Raw genomic sequence first — 17,328 nt, 5'->3', positions numbered from 1 at the left:
AATGTAGATTCCCAGGGTCTATTAGCCAGCTAGAGAATATAACCATGGTGATGAACTCAAAGAAGAACAGTGTTCGACAAGAAAATTAAACACATCCAAAGAGCTTAGTAATTCTGTGCTCTTTGAGACATCCCAGTGCAAATCCTGAAGCCTGTTTATGGCATTAAAAACGTCAGTGCATCTGGAATGAACTGAAAAGGCCAAGGCCAACCCTTCAGAGATATCTCATTACAGACATTTAGGGAACAAAAATCTCGCAATCAATCTGATCAGATTTGCTTTATTGAACCGTGTATATATTTGTGTTGTTTACCATTTTTCTTGTCTTCCCTGTCAGACCCTAGTGAAGTTGTTGTCCTCTAGAAAGCCATTGCTGTACAGCTATCAGACGTCATTACCGCACCTGCCAGTACCTCCCATTAAAGACACACTGGAAAGAGTGAGCCAATAAAATATGTATTAAGTTGGGTGCTTATAATATGCATGAGTGCTTGTTTTCTGGGAAATGTTATCTTACCAATGACCCTGCCTGCAGGGTTTATTTGGCGCCAATGAATGCTTCTCAGCTGTTCTCTCTGTTTTAGTATCTAGAATCAGTCAAGCCACTGCTGGATTTGGACGGTTTCCAGAGAATGAGAAGACTGACTTCAGAGTTTGAGAAAAGTCTTGGTAACCGCCTGCAGAGATACCTCAGACTCAAAGCACTGTGGGCCACAAACTATGTATGTGATGAAATCGGTTATTTTCTGGTCATTACTTTAGCTATCATAGTTATCATGACATGAGGATGTACTATAGTCGCATACAGTACCGTAGCTGTTTAAAACCTCTTAGCATAATAGGTTAAGTTAATTAAAAATGCATTAGTATCGAATGATAAATGCTTCAAACCAAATTGAATTGCTCTCAAGAGCAGTTTGAGGCATTTTATTTCAGCATAAAAATTGATAAATTACAACCCTTTTATAACAATCATGAAGCATTCAACTTTTTTATTTTCATTTTTTTTTATTTAAAGAAGTTTTTATGAAAACATATCACCAAATAGGGTACGTCATGCATACATGTTAACAAAATTATCTTTATAGTGTTATTATCTCATACCAACTAGAACATGCTCCAAAACACTAGCAAACAATACAGCACAATTAAAAAAAAAATCTTAGACAGACTACTGGAATAAGAAACAAAATAGAATGATGTGTAAATAAGAAGAATAAAAAAATATATTACAAAAATAATGATTACAGAGACATTATTAGACATCTAAGGATGGAGCCCTATTTTTTGTCATACATTTTTTTTTTGCCACACATTTCTAAGCATAATAGTTTTAATAACTCATAACTAGGCAGGTTAGTTTAAGTAGGCAAGTTATTGTATAATGATACTTTTGTTCTGTAGACTATCAATATATATATATATATATATATATATATAGCTTAAAGGGGCTAATAACTTTAAAATGGTTATTAAAAAAATTAAAAACTGCTTTTTATTCCAGCCGAAATAAAGCAAATAAGTCTTTCTCCAGAAGAAAAAAAACATTATCAGACATACTTTTAAAATTTTCTTGCTCTGTTGAATTAAAAAAATACATTCCCAAATATTTAAAGGGGGACTAATAATTCTGACTTCAAATGTATATATTAAAGCAATGTTCTGACACTTGTATAACCAACTACATGACCATGTTAAAGTCGTGTGTGAAGGGTTAACATAAAAAGAATGTAGAGCCGTTGTAGATCTTCAAGTTGTATTTAGTTATTTTTAAACATTTGATTAAAATAAAACAGTGTGTCATTTCTAAAATTGAAAAGGTGAATTAATCTTTTGTTTCCTCCAGGTTAGTGACTGGTGGGAGGAGTATGTTTACCTCCGGAGCCGGAGTCCAATCATGGTCAATAGTAACTACTATGGCATGGTAAGTGAGCCTTTAAGATTTCTCATTTTCACTTATCACATTTTTATTGGATCAGTATGAAACTATTCTTTTTCCTTTATTGTGAGCAGTGGTGTAAAGTAACAAATTACAAATCCTCAAATTACTGTAATTGAGTAGTTTTCTTAGAAATGGTAATTTACTAAGTAGTTTAAAAATGTGTACTTTTACCTTGAGTACATTTTTAGTGCAGTATCTGTACTTTTACTCCACTACTACTATTAGAAGAATCAGTCCTGTGATTCTGTCCAATCAAATCGCACATAGAAGTTAAATCGCATAATAATAAACGACCTCAAGACCTCAAGGTGATTTATTACTGCTTGGAAGCATTAAAAGTGTCCAAGACGATGTCCAAAACCTTGACCCAGAGACTGTTTAAATCATGTCACTGATGAGAAGATGATGGATGTTTGCTGTATGATGACCGAAATAGTCTTAAACACCCAGCATGCACAAGACATCAACATGACATCAAGTTGACATTATACCCCAACGTCGTGGAGACATTGCATTTTGCTTGGAAATTAAAATTCAATATCCAATGTCCAATGTTTAACCTGAAATAAACCAAATATCAATGTCTAATGTTGTTACAGGTTGACGTTGTGTGAACGTTATCATGATGACGTCTATCAGACATCCTTTTGGTTGCCATACCTGACATATAAATGTTATCAGATGTTTGACGTCAATATGAAGTTGGATAAAGATGTTGGCTTGACGTTGGATTTTGATCACTTTCTAAAACAACCTAAAATCAACCAAATACCATCGTCATATGACATCATTATTAGACTTCAAAATAACGTTGTCTTTTGATGCTTGCTAAACTTGAATTTTGGTCCCCTGACATCACAACCTAAATCTAACCTAATATTAATGTCTTATGACATTGTGTGCCTGCTGGGCAATAATTAAATGTATTGCATAATGTTAAATTTACACACATCCACAAATTACATGTAAATATATCAGCATTTCACTTTGTAATACTCACTACACACTACTTTTCTTAGGTCTACTTTTCACTTATACTTTGAGTAGTATTTACAACAGATACCTAGTACTCAACTTGTACTACATTTTTAGGCAGATAGTGGTACTTTTACTTGAGTGATCTTTCAGTTCTCTTTCCACCACTGGTTGTGACATATCTGTGAAATAGAGATAAAGTTGGTTGGAATTTAATTTCATCCATCTGGAATTGATTGGATTTTGAGAAACTGAGCATTGCAAACTAAATTACAATTTTTCTCAGTGGCTTTGGTGCATTTCTCACAACACTATTTAGTAGCAGTTTCTCATTCTTTCCAACAAATTGCAAATGTTTTTGGACATGCATCAATTGCTTTCACACAACTCTATTTGTAATTTATAACATTATCATTTGCTTATGTCACATCAGTCAAAATTAACTAAACTTGTAAATGCTGAACAGTCATTCTATATAAAACTAATAGTCCTCATTTCATTACTTGAGTCATTACAAACAAAAATGTTGAACTAGTTGTCAAAATCTGTCAAGCAAATTTTATTTAAAAATAATGAAATCTTTATTTTCCTGAAAATGTCTTCTAAATTGAACAATTTCATGAATGATTTACAGACCTGTGTATGTTGTGGGTTTAGTTCCAATATGTACTGCAGTATTGTTTACAGTTGTGCAGAGCTCCACCCAAAGGGAGTTTATGTTTGTTGTAAATAAGGGTGTGTTTATTATTTTGCACAATGCTGTGAATAAATTTGAATTGCAACGAGCAAATGCAGTAAAAATGGGAAACATACATATTCAGTGTCTTGTACTCAGATATCTCACTAAATGCAGTGATGTCTAACTTTACGGTAGTTTTCAAATGACTGAGTATATACTGCTGTCTTGAGCATTTTCAGGAAGTGTCACCAAAATCCGACTTTTTTGCATTGAAAAAAATGTCCAGAGTAAACTGACATAATGAAAACATGACAGCCATTTGACTAACTTGTTCATAAACAATGGTGTCAGGACTTTTCAATATGATGATTCTGACACTTTGATTGACATCAATACTTGATTTTGAGGAATGAACTATCTATTTTAATCAAGTGATGCACAATTGCAGGTTATAAACTAGGTTTTGCAGTTTGTACTAATTGTTTTGAGAAATGCACTAACTATTGTGCAGAAATGCACTAGTGTTGTGAGAAATGCACCAAAGTGACTGAAAAAACTGTAAAACAGATGTGAATTAGGGTTTGCTGTCAGTTGTGGAGAATTAAAGGTGTACACTACAACATCATATTTTTAAACTTTAGCTGATGTGTAATGTAGCTGCGTGATCATGTTTGCTGAGGAGCTATATATAATCAGAGTAAGATATATGAAAAAAATAACAACGTGATTTTTTACAAGTAAGGCATGAACACACATTGCTTTGCATCATATAAACACAACCAAGCCTTAAAAATACACTCTGGACCACCCCTTTAAAATGCTTATTTCCACTGAGAGCACTGACAGCATTTTGAGAAGTGAGAAGGGGATGCTGATTGAAAATTACAAGTGCATACAGTATAATGTTTTCTGAAGACTTTAAAATGAGAAGATCAGAGGTCCTTGCCTTGAATGATTTCAGCACATCTGCTGCTACAGGACATCACTCGCCTAGTGTGAATTTCTTCAGTCACTTTCACAGTCTATAGTGGGTTTCTTAGCCATAAGTTTGTTGTTTTCACTTGCTTTTCACATTTTGGTGTGTTTGTCCTGTATGTAAATTGATGACTGGAATCACTCACTCACTCACTCACTCAGTCACTCACTCACTCAGTCACTCACTCACTCACTCAGTCAGTCACTCGCTCACTCAGTCACTCGCTCAGTCACTCGCTCAGTCACTCACTCAGTCACTCAGTCAGTCAGTCAGTCACTCACACAGTCACTCGCTCACTCACTCAGTCACTCGCTCTCTCACTCACTCAGTCACTCACTCGCTCACTTACTCGCTCAGTCACTTGCTCACTCAGTCGCTCGCTCACTCACTTGCTCACTCAGTCACTCAGTCGCTCGCTCAGTCACTCACTCACTCAGTCACTCACTCACTCACTCAGTCAGTCACTCACTCACTCAGTCAGTCAGTCACTCAGTCACTCACTCACTCACTCACTCAGTCACTCACTCACTCACTCACTCAGTCAGTCACTCACTCACTCAGTCACTCACTCAGTCAGTCACTCGCTCACTCACTCACTCACTCACTCACTCAGTCAGTCACTCGCTCACTCACTCACTCACTCACTCACTCAGTCAGTCACTCGCTCACTCACTCACTCACTCACTCACTCACTCAGTCAGTCACTCGCTCACTCACTCACTCACTCACTCACTCAGTCAGTCACTCGCTCACTCACTCACTCACTCACTCGCTCAGTCACTCGCTCACTCAGTCGCTCAGTCACTCGCTCACTCAGTCGCTCGCTCACTCACTCACTCACTCAGTCAGTCAGTCACTCAATCACTCACTCGCTCACTCTGTCACTCGCTCACTCAGTCACTCGCTCACTCAGTCGCTCACTCTCACTCGCTCGCTCACTCACTCACTCAGTCAGTCAGTCACTCACTCAGTCACTCACTCACTCAGTCACTCGCTCGCTCAGTCACTCAGTCACTCGCTCGCTCAGTCACTCACTCACTCACTCAGTCACTTACTCACTCACTTTCACTTAGTTCCTGATTTATTACTAGCAATTGTTTTTTATGCCCTTCCAGCCGCATCCCAGCACTGAAAGTACACTTACTTGTGCTGGAGAAAACAACACCAAACCACTAGTTTTCCGCCCCTGGCATCTACACACACTGGGTTCAGTCTCTTAGTTTGATGATGAGCATAATGTTTCCCATGAGATCCAAAGTAATGAAGCTTGCGTCACTAAAAAGAACTTCTGTCCAGTTTTCTTCTGTTCACACATTATATTCCTTAGCTAAGTAATCTATTGCCTGTGGATTCTGCTATTAATGGGTTTGGTAACTGCTGGAATTTCAGTCCAAATTCTCTTAAATGTCAACACATTTATCTGAAAGTTTTTTTGTATGCCGATTGAAATTGACTGTGTTTCAAATGGCAGACATGCTTACTGCTTCCTGTCCAGTATACAGTACTCGCTACTACATTCATTAATTCTTTTTCTTTTTGGCTCAGTCCCTTTATTAATCAGGGGTCGCCACAGCAGAATCAACCACCAACTTATTTAGCAGATGATTCAACATATACCTTTCCAGCTGCAACACATCACAGGGAAACATCCATACACTCTCATTCACACACGTACACTACGGACAATTTAGCTTACCCAATTCACCTATAGTGCATGTGTATATATGTTTTTATACTGTGGGGGAAACCGGAGCACCCGAAGGAATCCCGCATGAACACGAGTAAGAACATGCAAACTACACACAGAAATGCCAACTGACCCAGCCGAGGCTTGAACCAGCGACCTTCTTGCTGTAGGGTGACATCGCTACCCACTGCGCCACCGCACCTACTAAATTTTTTAAATACTGTCTAGTATACACTGTATACATATATACATACATACATATATATATATATATATATATATATATATATATATATATATATATATATATATATATATATATATAGATAGATATAGATATATATATATATATATATATATATATAGATTCAAGTGATCCTTCAGATTCTCATCCTATTTAACAAGGATGGGAAAATATCACTTACATTTTTGTGTGGAAAGTATTAATTCTTTCAGATTTGCTTCTTTTGTAAATTGTTTGCATGTTTTTGTACAGGATTTCTTGTACGTGACTCCAACTCCTAATCAGGCAGCTCGAGCTGGGAATACTATCACTGCCCTGTTCCTGTATCGCCGAAAGGTCAACCGAGAGGAGCTAAATCCTGTATGTCACTCAAAGCTCTCAGCAGCATTTAAACCGAACCCCACCCAACACCACTTTCACTTTCTTAAAGTGAAACTGCTCTATAATTTTCAGACCTCAGTCATTCCCTGGGATTTCCATGACATATATCAGTTTGTCTCTGACAGGCATACAAAACAAATATTATTTTTGTGTGTAAAATAAATATATTTAAATGTTTAAATTCTTCTTTGTAATATCAATACAGTTAAATTGAAAGCATTTATTTTTTCATACTGATTTACAGTTGAAGTCAGAAATATTAGCCCACTTTGAATTTTTATTTTTTAAATATTTTCTCAAATGATGTTTAACAGAGCAAGTACATTTTCACAGTATGTCTGATAATATTTTTTTATCATATAAGTCTTATTAGTTTTATTTCAGCTAGAATAAAAGCTGTTTTTTTTTTAAATACATTTTAGGGTTAATATTTTTAGCCCCCTTAAGCAATATATATTTATATATATTCGATAGTCTACAGAACAAACCATCGTTATACAATAACTTGCCTAATTCCCCTAACCTGCCTAGTTAACCTAATTAACCTAGTTAAGCCTTTAAATGTCACTTTAAGCTGTATAGAAGTGTCTTAAAAAATATCTAGTAAAATATTATTTACTGTCATCATGACAAAGATAAAATAAATCAGTTATTAGAAATTAGTTATTAAAACTATTATGATTAGAAATGTGTTAAATCTTAAACAGAAATTGGGGAGAAAAATAAACGGGGCTAATAATTCAGGGGGGCTAATAATTCTGACTTCAACTGTACATGTTTAAAGTGTTTGTAAATGTTTCCTTTTGTTTAGTGTTACTTTAGTTTTTTATTTTATTTTATTTATGAATAAATTTTTAAAATGTGAATTACATTTACACCAATACACCAATTGTTTTAAACCTGTACCCATTGACTTTGTATTTGTTTTTGTTTTTTTACTGTGGATGTCAGTGGGTAAATGTTACTAACATTTTTCATAATATCCCATTTTGTATTCAAAGTACCTAGGTTTGTAACCACTTTACCCATCTTTCGGATTAGAAGTTAAACCGAGGTTCTGACTCTCTGCGGTCATTCAAAATCCCATGGCACTTCTCGTAAAGAGTAGGGGTGTAACCCCGGTGTCCTGGCTGAACTCCCTCTTAGTCCTTAACCGTCATGGCCTCCCAATCATTTCCATTCACTTAATTGCCTGTATCACCGTTTCTCCACTCCACCAATAGCTGGTGTGTGGTGAGCGCACTGGCGCCATTGTCCTGTGGCTGCCGTCGTATCATCCAAGTGAATGCTGCACACTGGTGGTGGTGTGGAGAGACCCCCTCATGATTGTGAAGCGCTTTGTGTGTAGGTCATACATGATAAATGCGCTATATAAATACACATTGCATTACACTTGAGGGTCAGTAAAAATTAGCAGGTGAACTATCCCTTAAATTGATAAACTACTCTGAATATTTTCGCAGCTTTCAACATGTCACAATTAATGTGTCAAAAAGCTAGATTTCCATCTGCTTGCTCCTTTAACTATACTTGATTATTCTGTCAGTCTAGTATGGCATGTTGTTTTGTTGCCATGAATAGGTGCATTTATTTAGACCGCTGTGAGGATTGTGCTGTTGTCACAACAGGGCTTAAGTATATAGTTCACCCTAAAAGGAAAAATCTGTCATCATTTACTTGTTTTTTTCTTCTGTTAACCACACAATAATATTTATTTATGAAGACACTGGAAGCCAGTAACTTACATAGTATTTTAATAGTCGATGGTACAGATTTCCAGCTTTCTTCAAAATATCCTCTTTTGTGTTCAATAGAAGAAAGAAACTCATAACACTTGAACTCTTTTTTTTTTTTTTTTTTTTTTTTTTTATACTTTATTTATAGAAGTTTTTGTAAGAACATAACACCAAATAATGTACATCATATATATATGTTGACAAACTTGTCTCAGTGTTATTACCTTATACTAACTAGAACATGCACCAAAACACAAGCAAACATAACAGCAATTTTACAGCACCATCACAAAACAATAAAGAAATTTTAGCCAGACTGATGGAATAAGAGACAGAATAGAATAACATGTAAAAAGGAAGTGGAGAGAAGAAAAAAAAAATTACCAGAAAAAAAAAAATATTACAGAAACATTAATAACCTATACATCTGAGGAAGGGGCCCCATGTTTTGTCATACAACTTTTGTTTGCCAAATCTAGAGAAGCGTATCCTTTCCAACTTGAGGGCAGAAACCATTTCAGCTAACCATTTAAAAAAATTTGGAGGTGTTGTGGATTTCCACTCCATCAGAATCACTCTCTTGGCCAACACCATGCCAAACATAAAGGAGAGTTGTTGATGTTTAGGCCAAGTTAGAGCCTGGTCTGACCATCCAAACAATGCTATTTCTACATCAATTTTTATGTCCATTTCAAAAGCCTGGGAGTAAAGTCCGAAGATACTTTTCCAAAATTCAGATACTTCTGGACAGGACCAAAATATATGACCATAGGTCCCGACTGCGCCTTTGCATTTATCACACAGAGGAGAGACAAAAGGATACAGCTTATTAAGTTTGGCTTTTGTATAGTGCAATCTATGCATCACTTTAAATTGAATGAGCTGTAGCCTTACATTTATAGAACAAGAATGAATACGACTCAATCCCTCCTCCCAGGTAGAGGATGAAATGTCAATTCCTAATTCCCTCTCCCAAGAATCTTTCAGATGTGCAGTAGAGACCGAGACGTGAGAAGAAAACAGATCTATAAATTTGGTCACTAAATGTTTCTCCATTGGGCACTGCCTCAAAAGCTTGTACAAATCATGGTCAAGAGAGACTTCCTCGCACTGTGGAAAGTTGTGTTTGATAAAATGACGCACCTGTAAATAACGAAAAAAGTGTGATTGTGAGAGTCCAAAAGTTTTATATAAGTATTCAAATGTGGCCAGTTTGTTATCTACATAAAAATCCTTTACTGAACGCAGTCCATTGTTACTCCAAAAAGTGAAGATCTTATCAAGTTGTCCAGGCACAAAATCATGATTTTTGCAGATAGGTAAATAAACAGAGGGATGCTCGATCTTTAATGTCATTTTCACTTGATTTAAAATTTTAATAGAATTAAGAACAATAATATTCTTACATTGAACTTTTTTCAGTGATAGAGCTTTCGACCACAAAATTGCAGCCAAAGAAATGTTGCCAACTGAACAAGCCTCAAACTGTAACCACTTAGGACATATATCTGACTGATCAGAAGCAACTTGATCACACTCATGCCAAAACATCATAGCCCTCATGTTAGCTGCCCAATAGTATTGACGGAATGTGGGCGTTGCTAGCCCTCCCACTTCCCTAGACTTTTGCAAATGGGGTTTTGAAATTCTGTGTGCCCTATATCCCCAAATGAAAGGAAAAATCACAGAATCTAACAATTTAAAAAAGGATTTTGGGAGAAATATGGGTAAATTCTGAAAAAGATAAAGAAAACGAGGCAAAATAACCATCTTGATGGCATTAATTCGGCCTATTAATGATAATGGAAGAATCCTCCACTTCTCGATAGATAATTTTAATTTGTTAATAGCCGCTAGAAAATTTAATCTATAAATATCCTTAAAATGTTTGGGGATAATTAATCCCAAGTAGGTGAAATGATTATCTACAATTTTAACAGGCAGAGATTTCAAAAATCCAGAGTCCAAGCCATCTCCCAGAGGCAAAAACATACTTTTTCCCCAATTAACTGAATAACCAGAGAAGGAACCAAAAATATTAAGTGTTTCCATTAAATGTGGAAAAGCGGTGGATGGGTCATTTAAAAATAATATTAAATCATCAGCATACAAAGATAGTTTAACCTCGAATTTTCCACAGGGCATACCTCGAATCTCAGAATGGGTACGTAAGTATATAGCCAAGGGTTCTAGGGCCAGATCAAACAGCAGCGGACTTAAACAACACCCCTGTCGTGTTCCCCGCTGTAGCTGGAAAAATGCAGATCGATCAGAATTTGTGAGAATTGCAGACTTAGGAGCCAAGTAAAGCATTTTAATTAACCTGATAAAATTTTCACCAAAGCCGAATCTCTCTAGAACAGAAAACATATAACTCCATTCAATTCGGTCAAAGGCTTTCTCTGCATCCAGGGAGAGGATTGCTGCCTTAGATTTTTTTGACTGATTGTTGTATAAAATGTTTAATAGGCGGCGTGAGTTACAAAAGGAGAACCTTCCCAAAATAAAGCCAGTTTGGTCGGAATGAATTAATGAATCCACATGTTTGTTTAATCGAGTAGCCAAAATTTTTGCGATAACCTTTTGATCACTGTTAAGAAGACTAATTGGTCTGTAATTAGCTGGCTCAGTATCATCTCTGTCTTTTTTCTTCAAAAGACACACAAACGCTTCATATAAAGAGTCAGGAAACTTATTTAGCTCAATTGAGTGATTTAACATACGAAGCAAGAGAGGAGCCAATGTAGATGCATTTGCTTTATAAAATTCAATTCCATACCCATCTGGACCTGTGGCTTTTCCACTGGGAAGGGAATTAATTGCTCCCAGCACTTCACTAAGATCGAAAGGTTGTTCTAATTCCTTTTTAGCACTATCACTAAGCTTTGGAAAGTTCACTTTATTGAGAAAGCTATGTCCCAAGTCACTCATTACTGGACTGGTTGAAGAATAAAGATGCTCATAAAATTCTGTAAAGCAGTCATTGATTTCTTTAGGATGCGTTACCAAATCACCATTTTGAGCTCTAATTTGATGAATAGCACGACTGGCCTGCACCCCTTTAAGCTGACGAGCAAGAAAAGTATCTGCTTTGTCACTGAGTTCAAAATGTTTCTGCTTAAGCTTCAATAGTACATTAGAGACCTGATCACTCAGAATTGAATTATATTCGTATTTCAATTTTAAAATTTCATTAAGGTCTGATTGAGCTTTGGATTCTTGAAAAGCTTTTTCCAAGGAAGGAAGGATATTTTCAATCTCAAATAGTCGTTTGCGTTTTTCCTTTTTATGTGCAGATTCAAAAGCAATAATATGTCCTCTCAAAACAACTTTACAGGTTTCCCACAAACATGAGTCAGATACGTCTCCTTTATCGTTGGTCTCTAAAAATTGACTCAGCTGATTTGAAAGAAATGAGGTAAACTTTTTATCCATTAGCAAGTTAGGGTTAAAACGCCAACAATATTGGTTCTTTGGTAAAGACAAACTTAAACCTAGTGAGACGGGGCTATGATCCGAAATTAGAATGTTATGGTATTTAGATTGAACAACGTCTTTTATAATTTTGGAGTCAATAATAAAATAATCTATACGAGAGTAAGATTTGTGAACTTGAGAAAAAAAAGAATAATCCCGACCAGTAGGATTCAGTAATCTCCATACATCCACAAAATTCATGGACTTAATAAGACTATTTAGAACCCCAACAGACTGGATAGGAGAAGGAACACGAGCTGAAGAGCGGTCAAGATAAGAATCTAAATAACAATTAAAATCTCCCGCGATTACTACGTTAGTAGCATTGGTATCTGGAAGGAGTCCAAATAATTTCCTAAAAAAAGCCGGGTCATCAATGTTAGGGCCATACACATTAACACATGTGATTGGAACATTATTAATACAGCCCGATACAATAACATATCTGCCCCCTGGATCTGATATTACTGAATGAGAACGAAATGGAATCGACTTTTTGAAAAGAATAGCCACACCTCTTGCCTTGGAAGAAAATGTTGCTTGGTATACTTGAGAGATCCAATTTGCCCGCAGTCTTAACTGTTCATTAGCTCTAATATGAGTCTCTTGAAGAAAAATTATATCAGCTGATAAAGACTTTAAATGTGCAAACACTTTGCCACGTTTTATCGGGTGCCCCATTCCTCTTACATTCCAACTGACAAAATTCACATTCATATTTTGTTTCTTCTAACAATCATTATTATAACAATCAGAAAGAAAACATCATAAAACCCGTCCAGCTTATTTACATAAAAACTTATAAGTGCCGTAAACAATTGGTGCAACAAAAAAAAATGTGGTAACAGCCCCAACCCCATCCCAAACCCCAGTGCAGAACAGCATTTCCCCCCCATCTTCACGGAGCCAGCAAGAGGACAAAGCAAAGAGTACAAATCTTACCTAGGACTGATAAAAGAAAAAGCAGCCACACAAAAAAACTTAAAAATGAAAATAGCAACCTTCAGTAAGGGAGAAAGAGAAGAAAGAAAAAAAAAAAACTCGAGAGGGTCCACTCTCTGCAAATAATGTTATTATTCCTCTACCTCGCGTGTCATAGTCATTGGTCCATCAGAAGAAAAAAAAACTATCAGTCTTAAGCAGGTCGCACACCAGAAGCGCCGCTCGGCGCCGCGACACGGCGCGTACATGACAGATTAAAGTATCGCACACCAGACGCGCACATTCGAATGATATTTAACATGAAACTAATCAGATGGCGCTCTGTGGCGCGGCTGAAAAATGAACTGCGTCCTGAGCCGTCGCCGGGCGCCGCCGACAGCCGCCGACTTGCGGCGCCGGTGTGTGTATCCTGATAGAAACCTATGATTAGAATTCTAAAATACGTGGCGCTGCGCGGCGCGCCGCCGAGCGTCGCTTCTGGTGTGCGACCTGCTTTAGTCTAAACATTCAGGCGTGATGGTCATAGAACTTCCTGACCAGGGATCAGATCGAAACATTAGGAAGTACATCCACAAATTTTTTTGCCTCTTCAGGAGATGTGAATGACATCGACTTTCCATTATGAGTCAACATCAATTTTGCTGGAAAGCGCAGCGACCATTTCATGCCAGCTGCGCGTAAAGCTCGCGTGATCGGACCAAAAGCACGGCGCTGCGCAGTGACCTCGGGACTGTAGTCAGGAAAAATATATATCTGGCTGCCCTTGTACTTCAGCGGGAAATTCTCCCTGCTGAGGCGAAGAATTAAATCTTTGTCCCTATCATGATGAAGTCTTGCAATAATTGTGCGGGGTCTTTGACCCGCAGATGGCTTTGGTAGAAGGGCACGGTGTGCCCGATCGATTTTGACGGGCTTTGGAAAATGTTCGTTGCCAAATAGTTCAGTGATCACGTCCGAGATGAACCGCGAAGTGCTGCCCTGTTCCTCCCCTTCAGATATTCCAACGAATTTTAAGTTGAGCCTTCGAGATCGGCCTTCCAAGTCATTCAGCTTAGTCCATAATGATTTGTTCTCAGCTTGCAGTTCCTGGCACTTTTTTTCAGTTTCTCCGACGCGTCGGTCCACCTCATTCAGTGCTTCTTCCACATCCACTAATTTTAGATTAAAGCCAGTTTGTTCCGACTGCAAATTAGCCATCGCCGCATCCAGTGTATCCAGCCGACCACTCAAAGCGGTCATCTTCTCGTCAATTAATTTCTTCAGATCGTCACCTTGCGAGTTTATTGCAGCCAGTATAACACTCACATTTGCCTGAGATAGAGTGTCACACGCGGCGATATCATCCCTGACAGCAGTCACGGTTTTTGAAGACTTTCTAGACGCCATGATCGAGCACGCGATGAATCAAGAAAAGTCGGTAAAACACCCAAAAAGTTACGAAAATAATTGAAATCTTACTTCGAACTATTAAGAGTAAATCCAAGATATGACTGATAGTTATTAAATAGAATAAAGACACGAAAGATGGAGTTATATTCGAAAATCAATGTTATTAGAGAGCAGCTCAAAAAAACTCGACTACTCCATGCTTTCCGCGCATGCGCCCCCCCCACTTGAACTCTTTTTTTTTTTTTTAACTAATGACTTAAAGAAAATACTGAGGACATTTAAATTTTTGCATTTTCATTTTATGCAGCGGTCTGTGATAAACTGTGTGCTGTGACAAAATTGGTGATTTATTGAGAATGAGCAGTATAGGGGAAAATGTGAATCAGTTTTTCTGTAATAATTGACATTATGACATGATTATTTCTTTAGAGTCGTATTCCTGGTACGGTCATACCGCTGTGTGCAGCTCAGTGTGAGCGCATGTTCAACACCACTCGAACACCTGGAGAAGAGACTGGTAAACGCACATTCATACAGACATGCAGACATAAATACGCATTAAGAAAATGGCCTTTGATGCAGTCTCTTTGTCTCTCAGATGTTCTGCAGCACTGGCAGGACAGCGAGTTTGTTGCTGTTTATCACAGAGGCCGTTACTTCAGATTATGGGTCTACCGAGCTGGACGATTGCTTTCACCTAGAGAGATCCAATTTCAGATTCAAAGGATTTTGGATGACCCCTCACCTCCTTCTCCAGGAGAGGAGAAACTAGGAGCACTGACAGCAGGAAACCGGTTAGACACTCGTGTTTTTTTAAATTGGGGGGGTAATGTGTGGATTTATGTCAGCAGAACACTTTACTGTGAATATTTCCTAGATAGGTCTGATCATTCCAGAAGAACTTTTAGACAACATCCTCTGTGCATCGATTGTTGTGGTATTCTGTTACATTCAAATTTTATTAATATTAATTTTATTAATTCAAATAGTTGTCTTTGATTTTATAATTTTAGAGGTAAAGACTCATGGTGGAATATAAATTTTATGGGTTATCCTCCAAAAAAAACTAAAGTAATGATATTATAAAGGCTATAATATAATATAATATAATATAATATAATATAATATAATATAATATAATATAATATAATATAATATAATATAATATAATATAATATAATATAATATAATATGACTCAAGGAAACAGACTTTAGAGTTACATACATATTTGCATAGAAAAAAAGATTATTTCTTGTTGGAGTAAAAGGTAAAGTAATAGCATAACTAATTCTGCATAATACTCCGTGACAAACAAAGCTGATAAATGACTCAATTATTTGATTGTTTAACATAGTTTTTGGTCATGAAAAAATGTCAGTAATGCAGTTTTGTCAGTAATGTTTTTTTTTTTACAACTACAATTTTGATGAATTATATCCTAATACATAATAAATAGATAAATTATGCAATGCATTAACACAACCTACAACCGTGTTTTTCAACCACCTTCCTGGAGGATCAACAGCTCTGCACATTTTCTGTGTCTCCTTAACCAAACTAACGGCACGAGAAGGCAAAGGAAACGCATCGGAATGTTTACAGTACAGTTTAAGAAAACTCAGCACTAATGCATGCGTGTGTGCTGTTTAAATAGTGCTTGTAATCAGTCCATAACAATCCTCCAGCTATGTGTGTGTGTAATCCATGGAAACTAGAACAGGTGTGTGTGAGGGGTGCATGACTGGAAATGTAGTCCAAATAATGGCCAATTTTGTAGTTCTATAGCAATTTGTTTGTTTACCAGCAAGGATTAGGTCGCTGGCGATTGTAACACAAACACACCTGATTCAGATCATCAGCTCATTATCAGAGACTGAAAGACCTGAAATGGGTGTGACAGACAAAAGACACATCCAGAACATGCAGTGTTGGTGGTCCTCCAGGAATGCGGTTGAGAAACACTGACCTACAATATAATGGCTGCACTGCAATGCACTGGTTAAAATGAATATTCTACCTATGAAACATGTCTTCCTGTCTGTATAATTAAAGTGATAAACTACTTATTAACTGAAACTGTTTACAACAATGAACACCTTAGTTTTCCATTAACCTCAGAGATATTTGCAACCTCCACCAGTTTTTTCTTTCAAAAACGGATTTCATAATAGTTTCCATCAAATCCTCCCTGATTACGGGAAAGGAATGTTAATAATTCATTGCACAGATACCACACCTGCACAAAAAAACAGCACAGAATATCCACAATGCAATTTTTTTCATACAACTAATCCAAAAGTCGTCAATAATAAAATATCATAACCACGCTCTATATAGCATTAGATTTTTAAAATATATATTATATATGTAATGTGGATGGTATGCTGGACAAAGGAGTGCAGATCTAAAAGCAGGGTTTATTATGCAGACAAAGGTCAGGCAAGCAACAGTCAATACAGGAGCAAACGGATAAATACGGGCACTGATGAATACACTGATGAATGGTCGATAGTCAGGCAGCATACAACCTAAACAAACAAACAAACAAGGCGAGCCTAAAAATCGGGCATATTTGATTTTTGTGCAAACAATGTTATATAGTAACTGTAAAATGAGAAAATCCTTAAACTATGTCTGGTCCTTGAAAAATCGCTTTAAAAAAAAGGCTGAGAAACAATTGCCAAAAGAATTTAAATAAAAATGAAGGCTGAACTGAAGTATAAATGTAAAGCTGAGGAAAAGTTTAAAATGGGCAATTCAAGGATGGCCTGGAAAAGCCTAAATAGTTTGATGAAGAGGAAACAGAAGCAGTATAATATTCAGTGTTTTGATTCTTCATGTCTTGCGACTGAATCGAATCACTTTTATGCTTGTTTTAACAGTAACCCTGATGATGTTT

At 36.8% G+C, this 17,328-nt stretch overlaps 1 protein-coding gene across 6 annotated transcripts in view; it reads left to right on the top strand.

The window, feature by feature from the left end:
• The window catches only part of cpt1a2b (carnitine palmitoyltransferase 1A2b), a 65,276-nt gene that overhangs the window by 13,708 nt on the left and 34,240 nt on the right, over nt 1-17,328 (top strand). For 5 of the 6 annotated variants that reach the window (XR_012401061.1, XR_012401060.1, XM_073944584.1 and 2 more), the window contains exons 5-10: nt 338-439; nt 585-722; nt 1,847-1,924; nt 6,756-6,863; nt 14,858-14,945; nt 15,027-15,222. Coding sequence is in view for 4 of the 6 variants with exons in the window: in XM_073944584.1 (XP_073800685.1) it covers nt 338-439; nt 585-722; nt 1,847-1,924; nt 6,756-6,863; nt 14,858-14,945; nt 15,027-15,222 (710 nt within the window). In the remaining 2 variants the exon portion in view is untranslated. Of the gene's footprint in view, nt 1-337; nt 440-584; nt 723-1,846; nt 1,925-6,755; nt 6,864-14,857; nt 15,223-17,328 lie in introns of all 6 variants that reach the window. The other variant, XM_073944582.1, reaches the window with a different exon arrangement.

The sequence above is a fragment of the Danio rerio genome, chromosome 3 (assembly GCF_049306965.1).
Source record: "Danio rerio strain Tuebingen ecotype United States chromosome 3, GRCz12tu, whole genome shotgun sequence".
In the NCBI taxonomy this organism is placed as follows: Eukaryota; Metazoa; Chordata; class Actinopteri; order Cypriniformes; family Danionidae; genus Danio; species Danio rerio.
This window is presented reverse-complemented; position numbering and strand designations above follow the sequence as displayed.